Consider the following 13,498-nt stretch of genomic DNA (forward strand, 5'->3'; position numbering starts at 1 on the left):
AATAGTAATAATCAGTCCTAGAAAATGAGCATCTATCAACTTTGAAAGCTGAAATGTGGGGGCATATGACATAGTGGCGGTCAAAATTACTCAGGCAGTAAAGACAGAAGTTTGTTGTGTCACAAGCCATACTGTGTGAAAATTTTGATAAAGCAAACTGCCAAGGCAGGATGATGATGTCAGTGGTGATCGATGCACTTGGATTAATCAGATAGGTTTTAGCAAAGTGGCTTCTGCTGCGGAAAATCTGACCATTTGCTTCTTTTTTACTTGTGAAGTAGGGAAAATGTGATCTCTTCCTAGTGTAGAGAGTTTTGTTCTTCTCCACCCCAATGAGGAAAACTGACTGAAGACAAAATTATACTAGTCATCACTGGCTCAATCCTAGCATTTTGTTACTTATCTCAACACAGAGAGATTTATAACTAACTATGGGTTGTGTTTGGCATAGAATGTTTTCATTATATTTTGTCATTTTTATCATTTTCCTTTGTACATGATATTCTTTTCTTTTTTTAAATTTTTTATTGAATTTTATAGGGTTAGGGATAAAATAGGGTCGGGGTAGGGATTGGGGTTTAGGGTGGGGTTGGGGTCAGGATTGGGATTAGGACAGGGTTGGGGTCAGCATTGGGGTTAGTATAGTAATAGATAACTGTAGTTATCTATTAGTTAGTATAGTAATAGATAACTGTAGTTATCTATTAGTATAGTAATAGATAAGTGTAGTGAGTATAATTATCATAGGCAATATTAATTAATCAATGCATAACATTCTTCTTACTAGTATGTATTCAAAATAACATATCACATTTGTTTCTCACTAGTTTGTTTTCCTAACCATTGGTAGAAGTTATCCCATGTTCTAAAGTAGACTGAATCTTCTTTCTCTTTCATCTCTAAAGCTTTGTACATGAGTATTCTAAGCCTTGTCAGCTGCCCAGAGCTGCCTGGTGAGTGGGCGCCCTGATTATTCTCATGAACCAAATTGCTCCGTTCATGGTGCAGAATAGAGAATGGATCACCTGGTGTTCTACTTTCCATCTCTATTGTGCTGCTCTTATGTACATAAAAAAGTTAAGTCTGGAATAATCAAAGACTAGTTTCTGCTAATTACCCACGGTATTGTTTCCCATGTCTCTGACAAGTTCTGTCCTTTTGCTATGATATAGATAATGTAATTTGTGGTTATTAAGTCCCCTGTGCTTTTTATCTTTTGCCTTTTGTTCATCTTTTTCTCTCTCCTTCTCTCTCTCTCTCCCCCTCCCTCTGTTTTTTAGCTGCCTTTTGTCCCCTGTTGCCATCTAATTATGTTTATATTTGCTGATGTTTAATAAATAAACAAACATCAAGATATATTTTTCATAGCTCAACTGAGCAGTATGTCTTCTTGCTTTAATCTGAATAGAGGGGACTGATTGCATGTGGGTTGGATGGCAACTAAACTGGAAATTATCTGCAGTATTTTTCCACCAGCTAAGTAGTGCTGCGTAAGGCCTTTGAGAGCAGCAAAAAAGCAGCCATTCCTAGAATGGAAATGCATTTTCTGCTTAGAAATTAAGATTTGTTTATATAACTAAAGGGGAAAAAAACCTTGGATACTGCTTTTGCTATTAATAAATAAAATTCTAGGAGATATTTTAAGTATGAAGTTGGTATGTTTGCACTGATATGCAATGTTTATTTATTGAATCTGTATCCCAAAGGACTTGGGATGGCATTCACTTCTTTTCCCCCCACTTTTACCCATTTTTCCCCAACAACAATTCTGTGAAGGTAAGAGAAAGAATAACTCTAATACTACATAACCATAGTTATTTTAGTAAGATTTTTAGACATATACATATAAATATACTATAATGCAACATCATAATTGAGAATGTTCTTTTTAAATTAAAAAAAGCAAGACTTTAAAAAGCACACCAACACATCTAACCAGTTGGACCCACAAACTCTGTAATACTTTGTGTATTTCCATTGAAAACAATTAGCCTTAATTTAATATGAGGGACATTGATTTCAATAGGTCCAGCCTTAAATATACCTAAATCTGAATCTCATTAAAGGATCTTAATATTGATTTCTAGAAAGAGAAGAGAGAAAAGCCATTTACAATATACTTCCCGTTGGGGTGTAGCTAGCCATATCTGAGCTTATATGAGTCATTCTTAAATATATGTGTTCGTGTGTGTATAGTGGCAGAAGAGATACTTCCTAAAATCATCTGAAGTAAGGTCATTTAGGGTTTGATATCAAAACTTGCTCCTTGAATTGAGCTTTCAGATTAAATAGTTTTTAATTACATTAACACTGTAATTATGATATATATGTCGTTAGCTCAAGCTTGTTGTGTCAGTAGCATTCAACACAAATAAAGTTTGAGTACATTACTGTAATCCAGTTTGTTAACCTGTCCCATCTGTCTTCTTTCAAAAAACAATCCCTATTAACCCAGGCGTATGTAAGATAACTATGATTCTAGGACCAGATGGTCTGTTAGATTGCCTGTATTTTGCTTTTCTGTTCTTTTAGAATTAATTTGAATTTAGTTTCAGTATTCAACATTTTAAAGCATGGCTGGCTTATTGTGATGGCTTCACTTAATAATAATCTTAAGTCAAGCCATCCTAATAAACCAACCATTTGTTGTGAACCATTCCAGGGTCCTCTGGGAGGAAGCACGGTACAGAAATAAAATCCATCAGTTAATACTACCAATGAATAATGTATTGGATTTCAAGCCCCATAATCCACCCTGAAGACCTCCCGAGTAGAGGAAGTTACTTTCATCACAAGGGCATGAATGAATGCTGATATGTACAGCATTCCATTTTTATTCACTACTACTCAAGATCAGTAAATAACCCATTAAGAATGTCATTATTGTATGGTATTAAATAGGAACATTTGTCTGCAAGTAGGTGTATTGTACTTTATCACTCTTTGATATGAACAGGCAACATCAATGAAAGAGAACAACAAGCAAGCTCTGCTACTATATCAGTTGGTAGCATTTTGTAAGAAAGAAAATGTTGAAGAGCTGTTTCTATGGGCTTGTGTAAGTGTCCTGACATCTCTGTCCAGCTCCCTGTCTCCCTCCCTCCTTCCCTCCCTCCCTGAGTGCAAGGATCTGATAAGATGTGTGCTCTCCATGGAATATACCCAGCAGATGGCAGTGACTTCAGATTTAGTTCTGGTCTGTCCATTTGCCTTGATCTGCAATCCAGCAAAGCTATAATGAATTCTAAATGGCAATCTGCATTAAGTTTTCAGGCTTATCACTGGAATAAAGCAGCATTGGGAAGTCTTCACTCTGGAAGGCGGGGTGGGGGTGATCCCTGGGATCCTGCTATTCTCCAAACAAGACTTGGTAACCATGATGGTTATTTCCCAAGGTCCAGTTCTTAGAGACAGCTGGTTATATGATATTGCCTCCCTTCTCATTTCCAAGTGATATAAAGTGACATATCTTTCAATGCTTGCTTATGGATGCTTAATGTTTTCTACAAATTTCAGGTCTCTTACTCAGGCGTCTATATTTAGATTTAGGCAGGAATCCTGAACCTACTAAAATGCTTGTAAATCCACTCCAGGATTTATAAGTATTAAGTGGGTGCAGTGCAGACATACAACCTTTTTTTTTCTTCTCATTCTAAGTATAGGAGATGGAATAATGGATTTAAATTGCAAAAAAGCAGATTCTGATTAAACATCATTAAAAAAAAAAAAAGCAGCTGGACAGTAGAATAAGTTATCCAGACAGAGGACAGACATCCTTTCTTGGATGGGTGCCAATGGAAGTTAGACAATAAGGATGCTTTAATTTGAATTCAATAACAACAATATGCATTCTTTAAGAACAATACTTTTATATTGAATTGCTGTTCTTAATCAGGTATTTACTTATTTAAATGATTTATATAGCCATCCATCTCATCAGTGAATCTGCATGGCTTATAACACAGGTGTCAAACTTGATTGCGTAATGTGACGTATCGTGAAGAATTGTGACATTTTTTGCCTTTGCAGAGTCAGGGTGGGTATGGCCTGCGCATGATGTATTCAGCCTCTGGGCTGTCATTTTGAAACCCCTGGCTTATAAGGATTAAAAAGGCAGAAAAACTTACAATATATAATCACAGGTACCCAAGGATAAATAATAACCCCACATACAAGGGGGCAGCGGTGGGGTGTGTGTGCATGAACAATACCAGAACCATCAAAACACCCCAAATGCCTAAGGAAACAGGCAGATCTTCAATAATAAATTCTTCCTTACAAAAAGGCTAATGGGGCTGGCACCATCCAAATCTTTAGGAGGATGCTGTTCAATTGGGCAGGTGCTACTACTGAGAAAGCACAACTCCAAGTTCCAAAAAGATAGCATAGTTTGAAAGAAGGGGCCCATAGCATGTCTTCTCTACTAAATCTGGTGGGGTGACCAGAAACAATGAAAGAAAGGTTGGTCCCACAAGCCTGGCCTATGCCATTTTGGGCTTTATAGGTGATTATCAGTGCCTTGAATGGTAGCTTTGAAAACGTTTAGACAAGCTAATAACTCACAATAATGTCTCCTAGCCAGTTGGCTCACATATATGTTTGCCAATTTAGGCTTAAACATAATGCAAAAAAGAAAAAAAAAACTTTTTTGATCATCTGGTGGTAGAGATAGCTTCACGTCTTTGAGAATCGTGTACTAGACACACTTGTGACTGCTTCACATATGGACCAAGGGAATGTCACTATGGTGCTAATCTTTTCACCATCAGGACAACTAGATAGTCAGTATGGAGCTCTTCCTTCCTTCCTTCCTTCCCAGCTGCCATTCTACTGCAGGTCCATCTCTTTACTGAGTTACTCATTCCGCTCCCATTCCTTGGTATGTTAAATCAAGCTGGCCTGGTTTTTGAGCAGATAATGTATTATGCTGATTGACAATAGAACCAAGAATGAGGTAGTAGAGGGAAGTGTCCCTCTTCTTAATTAGGTTGTGATCACCAAGATAATCTCCATCCCTTCAGGAAGCTGTGATTGGGCTGCAAGCAAGTGGCAAAGTTATTCTTAAGACAATCAGCTTGGTTTCTTGAAAGAATTTCAGGCTGCTAAGATGATCTTGTTTCTGGATTCTATTCCTTGTTACAGTCAATATTGACTCATTTCCACAATGATGGCACTGCTGTTGATGGAATCACTATTTATGTCTGATCTCCTACAGGAAATATATCACAGATTAAAGGTGTGGTGTTCTCACATGATGGACTAATATTTCACACACACACATACACACACACACTCAATTACAAACAAATGCTAGCTTGCTAGACTGACCTAGACTTCTTGAACACAGGGATCTCTACTTTTTAATTTGTTCAAGGGGTGAACAATAACATAGACAACTCTGTTGATGACACAGAATCATTCAGAATAGAAACACTGATGAAGGATGTGAAGAGCTCCTACATTATATTTCAAAATTGGCTGAATGTGCTTTAAAGTGGCAAATAGAATAAAGATTATATGGAGAAATGGAATAACTTATGAAAGTATGGAGAGACAGAAGTTTGTCTCCTCCTGTCATAGTGTTAAAACTCAGCCATTGAAACTTAAAAGAGGAATGATTCAGGATCGGTGAAAGGCAGTTCTTTGCAAAGCTTAGACTAGAGACCAATCTTACTAGTTTAAATAAACAATACCATGGATGATAAGCCTATCAGTGGTTACTGTTCCTAATGGTTGAATATTATCTCCTGAATCACAGCATTCCTTACATACCAGCTACTGAGGAGTAATAGTAGAACACTATTGCCCTCTGTCCATGCTTGTAAAGTCCCTGCATGTTCTGGCTGACCACTACGTTACACAGAATGCTAGATTAGCAAGCAGTGGCTTGATTCAATATGGCTGACATTTTGCAGCTGTTCATGAAATGTTGGGTATGAAACTGCCCTAGGCATATGAACTCCCATGCCCAGACAACCCTTTCTGCATCTCCATTTTAAGAAAATCCAGTTTTAATTTAAAGAAAAGCCTACCTTTGTTGCGAAACATTATACAACATCTGCCACTGATGCAACATATGTCTACAGGTCACTAAAGCCTCTTCCGGTCCTTTATGTATTAATTCCAGTTTTATTTTTGTGAAGAGTAAACTGCAATAAAAATATATACACATAAAAAAATCAAATAAAATTTAGTTGTACAGATAAATGCAGCATGATAAGCATGATTTCCATTTGTAGAGGGATGATGTCAAGAGTTTATTGACATCCAAAATTAAGCCATTTCCATATCTTCATATAATATAAACACACTTTGCTTAGGTGATAACTACTGCCAGCATTACAGCCAAAATGGAGCCGTTAGAAAGACATCAGGATGGATGGGGGAACCCTAATTATTGCACAAATTTTAAAAAGAGGAAAAAATCTTAATAGTTCACCCAAAAATAAATGTAAATTTTATTCAAATAATTTAAAAAAATCAAAATCGAGGAGAAAACCAGACAGATTGGCAGAAACAAGTAACTGAGAAAAAGTGACCCCCCCCCATCCATGGATGTAGATGGGTTAAATGTATGGAATCAATATTACAAAACTGGTTACTAGTTTACAAATGGATTCCTTGTGCTTAATTTTTAGTACCACGTTAACATTAAAATTCTGTTACCATATATTACATAGTATGTTCATGTAATAACAGGAAAAACTAAAAAACAAACTTTATAATAGAAATGAAGTTAAAAATAATGAAAAATAATCTTCAATCCCCAAATCTACAAATGTTGATAACCTAGGTTTTTTTTAATAATTTGAATTAAAAGAAGATTTTACAAAGATTTTAAAAACTACAGAAACATAAATTGTATAGAAAAGATTCTAAAAGGGTAAAACAAGTGAAGAATTACAAAAAAAAGAAAAAAGGTATCTAAAGTAACAACTTTAACAGATTTCTTCAGTCATACATTTGTATATATGGGAAAAGACACACTTTAAACCGATCCTGTCAAAATCATTATTCAAAGAAAACTTCATTGAGTGAGCATTACAGTGAAGGAAATATAATATTGATAAGGGCCAGAATAACCCTAAAGAGGTTATTTCCACTATATTATATTATATATTATATTAGTACCATATGTTTTCAGGGGAGAAACTTACAGAGGAATTACTTCAGTTCCTTAATTATTTTGGTTGACCTTTTCATCGATTTTTTTTTAGCTCTACAATACCTTTTCAAGGTGTCAGCATGACTTTTCTTGCACTGAGGCAAATCCACTAACTTAATATAGCCTATCATCCAAAGGTACCACCGGGGAACAAATTGAGCTAACACACAAAAAGCCTAATCACAATGTTCCCCTACAACGGTAGATGTATAATTATTTATTAAATTTCTATGTTCCCATCTCATTAATACAGCAACTTTGAGTGGCTTTTTGCTTCACTAATAAATGTTCTTTCAAAAGATGTGTCACATATGTAAATTAGCACACATATATTTCATGCAAAGTTTCGCCCTTTTGTTGGCAATGTATAATTAGTGATCCAGCTGGTGAATGAAACCCAGGAGCACATGCTCATGAGTTAGTCTTAGTGGTTCCCCCTGCCCCCCCTCCCCGCCTTCTTGGCCTAGCACAATGCAGCATCAGCAGAAAACTTAACAAGAGTTTTACGAAAAGGAGAGTTATGGTTGTGTGAATGTCAAATAAGGTCTTGAACTGAACTTTATTCTATCTGCTGAAATACAGAACTTGCTGCAAGATATATGGCAGGAAGTAGAGTTTAATCCTCAGAGCCATTAAGAAAAATGTCAGCAGAGCTATGTTTAAAATACAAAGCCTTCTATCAAATTCCATTTGGTTACATGAAGGATTGCCTCTTTATACCCATGTCCCTGAATAGGAACATCCATTGACAGAAATAAAATTGTCATTCAATAAAAGGTGAGTTGAATATATGAGATGAAACTTTCATTGGAAACCAATCCTTCCCATAAGAAGGGTCTTAGATTTAATGTCGGAATACCCTTTAAAACATAAAATAAACGAAAGCCCAAGACAAGAAAGTGCATCTTTGTTTCAAAATATTCTTTTTAATATTCAATCATGCATGTGATCTCAATGTTTTTATAGGAATCCCAGCATATTTACTCCCTAACATTTTTCATTTAAATGCCTTCCTAATCAGATGAGAAGTGCTCAAGTGTTCCAATACAGTTGAGGAAATATATTTGTCCATTTAGCAGTTTAAAGGTTTCCCCTGACTCAAGGGAGTGTGTTCATCTCCAATGTTTAGCTGAAGGAGCCTGCATTGTCTGAGATGTTTCCATCATTATGTGGGCAGCATGAAAATATGGAATGCAGTAACCTTCCTGCTAAAGCAATACCTATTTATCTAGTTGCATTTGCATGCTTTCGAACTGCTAGGCAGGAGCTGAGGTTGAGTAACGTGAGCTCAGCCTGTTGTGCAGCACTGAGATCTCAAAGACAAGCTCAGAATCTTAACCTCTGAGCCATTGCATCCCACCTTAGGAATCATCATCACCTTCACCACTGCAAAACTTTTCAGATTTCACACATGTATTACTGTCCGGCACAAATTGTGCACATCCATTTAACATGAACATAAGAGTTCTTGCCCCCGAGTGGAATTCTCCCACTTCTTATTAAAACTATGCCATGAACACCTGAAAAGCAGCATCTTTCACAGAGTTTCAGAGCTCAAAGGTTCAAGGATTCCTATCCACATTCCCCAGTATTCAGTGGAATAGTTGGCTACTGGAAAATAAAGGACTGTATTCTTTTCCCTATTGGCTGCATGAAGCCAGCCATATTTTTTTTTAGGCCTGTTGAGAAGATTACGGGAAGGGTAGGGATGTGAGAGAGGGAGAAGGATCTCTGGAATATATGTACAATTAAATGTGATGCAGGTACGCCAAATGGAAGCATTTGCACATTTGCCCACCCACCTCCAAGCCCTGCAATCCATGCAGCTCTTGCTCAATGTGAAGAAGAAAAGATAAAAAGTAAAGACTCCTTCAAGATAAACTTGAGTCCTGTAACTCCATATTGTTTCCTTGGTAAGAATATAAAGCGGTTAGCATTGTCTTCTTTCAGGATACACTTCCTAATCTAGCATATAGCCTTGGGATCCCTCAGAGTTTCCCAATCAAGTACCAACCAAGTCAGACCCTGCTTGGCTTTTTAAGGACCAGTCATGTTTAGCTCTATGCTGCCACCTGCTGTACCAGAACAATAAAAGGTGCAATTGCTTGAACAATTCTAAAGCTGATTCATGGGCCAGTTATTTTCTTTTTCTTATGATAAAATAAGATAGCACAAAAAGATAAGATCATCCCATTTCTCCACTGTCCTCCAGTATGCAGGATGCATAATTCAGGGTGCACTGGAGACTTTAATATTATTTTCTTAAGTACAAACAGGCAGACGGTATAACTGAGAATTAATGTTTTTAAAGTCTGTATACGAAGTATAGATTATTTGTCATTATTATTTGTCAAATGCTTCATTGCATTTGTCTTTTGTAAACAATAAAATTCTTTTTTCTTATCTGACATTATGCCCCACGAGAACTTCTGAGGAAAGCTTTTCAGTCCACTGACATGAGTCACCATGGTCAGATCAAGTTCCTCACGACCTCTTAAGTGAGTCTTATGCCTAAAATCTGGAGGTGGAGGCTGGGATTTGGAGCACTATAAGACAGTAGCAGACGCGGTCGTACCTCCTCTGCAGTTTCAAAGGATAGATTATTATGCTGAGTAATTTTGGGGGAAATGATAGCTATTATTTTAGTTAAGGGAACCAGACTCAGAGAAGCCACTTAAGTGAATAATAAGCTGCAGCAGGGTTAAGAGAATCTGGATTCAACTCTTATTCAGTGGTGATACTCAGGTCACTTGACATGCAATATTTGTGCCGCTTCCAGATCAGCTCTGCATTTATGCAGTCACATACTGTCATTGCCTTTGGACAGCAAAGCCATGGAACTATGTTCTCCATGATATAGGATAAATTCACACGAGCACAGTTCTTCAGCAGAAATGCTGGAGCTTGAAAACAGCCAGTTTCCTACTGGTGTGAATTCTTGCCTTGTCCTGGCTCCAAACAATTTAGTTTCCCACATCACTGGAATTTAGCACTTACTGTACTGTACTGTGCTTCTAAAATGCCCACCTTAGAGTGACTTTTTTTCTCTTTAATTGGGCTAAATTAGAACAATGAAAGAGAATAGCTTTCTGGCTGGCTGTTAACCAGCTGGCTAACATAGTATCCTTTTTATTAGATGCAAATATGATGCTAATCCTGTCATCTAAGGTTTGTTTTGATTTCTGTGGTGAATAAGGAAGTTATCATAGAGCTGCAGTGTATTCTGTCTCCCTGCAAAATGCCCAAAATTTGTAAAAATGGATTAACAGTAAGGTGAAGGCCTACTCTTTTACATCAAAAGTCATAGCTGAAGTGATAAGTTTCATTTCAAATATGTAGCAAATATGTAGCTACATACAGATTTTATTTTCATCATACAACCTCCCATCTTTTAATATTTACTTCCTTAGCTCCTTTTCACCTGTTTTGGGACATTCAGGGATCACAGCCAGAGAAAGAGAAAAGGCTCCAATAAAGGAGGATATTTGTAGCTCAGAGTTGAAATGAGGGGTTCTTGGGGTTCTTTGAGTATGCTTGTTTTCTGCAAACTTTTCACTATGCATACTAGGCAACATCATCAGTGCTAGTCCCTGCTATCACTGATGATGTTATCTAGTGTAAGTAATGAAACATCTGCAAGAAAACAACCAAGTTCAGAGAGAAACAGCTGTATATATGGAAATTCTCCTTTCTGTTGAATTATTAAAGGTACAGGAGACCTGATTAACACAGCATGGAATCACCCTGCTGAAATCCCTTTCTAAACACATATTCAGCAAACAAAACTAAAAGGCACTGTGTTGCTCTTTCAACCTATTCAAAATAATGTTGACTGTCAGCTTTGACAGAGGTTTCTTTGGGGGCAAATTGCGTGGAGCTGAAACTGACTTTCTGTCTAATTAGGAATTTTTGGCAGTTCTACACAGCCTTTCAGTTTTCTTTAAATGTATATGCTAAACATGAAGTGACATTAATAAGCCTGCTTTTTTTCACCTTGTTTTTGAAAGCAAGCCTAATTTTTAGTGCCTCACAAAACACTCTTTTACTTCATATATATCCTGACGAAGTGAACAAGGAGAACCTTGGGGCACCCAGCAATATCACTCAGAGGGAAACTGCAGAGATGGGGCTGTTTTCATAATTTAAACATTTAAAAAATATTTTAAGCTTGTGTATTCAATATATCTAGTCAAAGCGACATTTAGACAGTTCAAGCTAATCTATTAGAAAAATATTACTGATTCAGTTAATAAAAAATGAACGAATATATCCTTCACTCTAGGTTTTTCAACTGTTCTTTGTTGACAGCCAGAATAATTTCCCAAGCTTTAAGCACTATTATTTCAACAAAGATGTACTTTGGTTTTTCTTTTTTAATATTTAATAATAATTAATTCAGTTTCTTATGTTTCAATAATTTATATGCACTGCGTACCGTAATTTAGACAAAATTAGTTTGATAATATAGTACCTGAAGTAGCCTATAGCTCCACCTTCTCCCACAATAAGAATAAAATATTACTGCTATTTCCCTGTTGTTATTTATTTATTTATTCATTCATTCATTTATATTTTATGTTTCTAGACCACCCATTTTCCTAAAGGAGGGACTCTGGACGGTATACAGCATAATCAGCATATAAAACAGGATATAAGATGAACAATAAAATATTAAGGTTAATTTAGGATTTAAAATTTTTAAATATTGTAAGATTATGACATTATATAATTTCAAAGAAATTAAAAACAGAATTCCGGGATGGACATTTAACATGGGTTAATAAGGCGGAGAGAAGGCTTAGATGACACTAGCCAGCCCCCCATGAAAGGCCCCAGAGTCAGGGTTTGACCCCTTATTGAAGGCCAGGAGAGTGGGGGCCTGCCTCATCCTTGGGGGAAGGATGTTCCATAATATGGAGGCAGCGGCAGAGATAGCTCTTTCTTCCTAGACCCCTCCAGTTGAAATTCTTTCGACTGGCAGGGTCTGCAGCATATGTTCCCTGCCTGATCAAATGGGGCAGGCCGATGTGATGGAGTAAAGCCGGTTCTGTAGGTAGCCTGGCCCCATGCCATGTAGGGCTTTACAGGTGATGACCAATACCTTGAACTGGACTCAGAAGCAAACTGACACCTAGTGCAGTTCACAGATCAAGGACACCTAATATAGCTCCCGTGACTGCACTTATTTACTGGAATCTAAATTTTAGATAATAATTGTGTATTTGTTTGTTTATATTCCACCTTTTATTATTATAATATATGTGACAATATATGAGTATTCATGTATTCAAAACCTCTGAACAAGATGTGCAATATATATTTATACAACAAAACACCCTACAGAAGCCAGAAGATTGTTTAAAAAAAACATTTTGTAAAGTTCAGTGGCACTGGAATATATCACTTCTATAACTTGAAGGTAACTAATAGGGATGCATACTTCAGACTCTCAAGCTCTTATCTGTGTTGGAAATGTCCCTTTATTAGTTGAAAACTTTGTTTTGTTGCTATAGCTACTTTCATTACAAGTGGCCTTGACTAAGGCAAAAAGTATTTGTTATACATAACATAAAAATGTATTTAGTTTCAGTTGTAGGCAGTTAAATTGAAAGACATGAGAACAGCCCTGTTGGATCAGGCCAAAGTCTTTTTGTCCTGCAGAAGCCAACCAGGGCCTTATACAAAATTTACAAGCAAGACATAATATATCACAGAACAGACCTTCCATGAGATTACTGTTAGAAATGAAAGACAGTATGAGAAATAGCTATAGGTAGGCTTACATTTCATTATTTATCTAATCATTTTTAAAGATGTGAAAATTAAAAACCATTACTACATTAACCTATCACTTCAATCTTTTCCTGTTAATCTTTTAAAGAATGCCACACCTTTGAAAATGACATAGTTGCATTTTATATTTCCTACAACACACTAAGTAGTTTTTATTTTTAATGAAATCTATCCACTGGTCTCTAAAGTTCAATACTTTAAAGACAGTAGTGGGATTCAGCCAGTTCACACCACTTCAGCAAAATCGGTAGCTAATTTTTTGTTGCCCAGGCCCAGAACGGACTTCCGGAAGTGGCATCCACACAGAGAACCAGTTGTTCACATATTTGAATCACATCACTGTTTAAAGAGTATTCTAGATATGGCTCTCTATTTTTTTCTGGTGGGATATTTCTAGCCATTTGTCTGAAATGGTGTAGGGTTCCTGCCTGAGCAGGGGGTTGGACTCGATGACCTCCAAGGTCCCTTCCAACTTTATTATTATTATTATTATTATTATTATTATTATTATTATTATTATTATTATTATTATTATTATTA

At 36.5% G+C, this 13,498-nt stretch overlaps 1 protein-coding gene across 1 annotated transcript in view; it reads right to left on the reverse strand.

Annotated features, from left to right (window-relative positions):
• TTC7A (tetratricopeptide repeat domain 7A) overlaps positions 1-13,498 on the reverse strand; it is a 155,918-nt gene that overhangs the window by 55,167 nt on the left and 87,253 nt on the right. The window contains exon 16 of the mRNA XM_015816404.1: positions 6,033-6,149. Within this exon, the coding sequence (XP_015671890.1) occupies positions 6,033-6,149 (117 nt within the window). The remainder of the gene's footprint in view (positions 1-6,032; positions 6,150-13,498) is intronic.

The sequence above is a fragment of the Protobothrops mucrosquamatus genome, unplaced genomic scaffold (genome assembly GCF_001527695.2).
Source record: "Protobothrops mucrosquamatus isolate PMUCROS unplaced genomic scaffold, P.Mucros_1.0 scaffold448, whole genome shotgun sequence".
Taxonomy (NCBI): Eukaryota; Metazoa; Chordata; class Lepidosauria; order Squamata; family Viperidae; genus Protobothrops; species Protobothrops mucrosquamatus.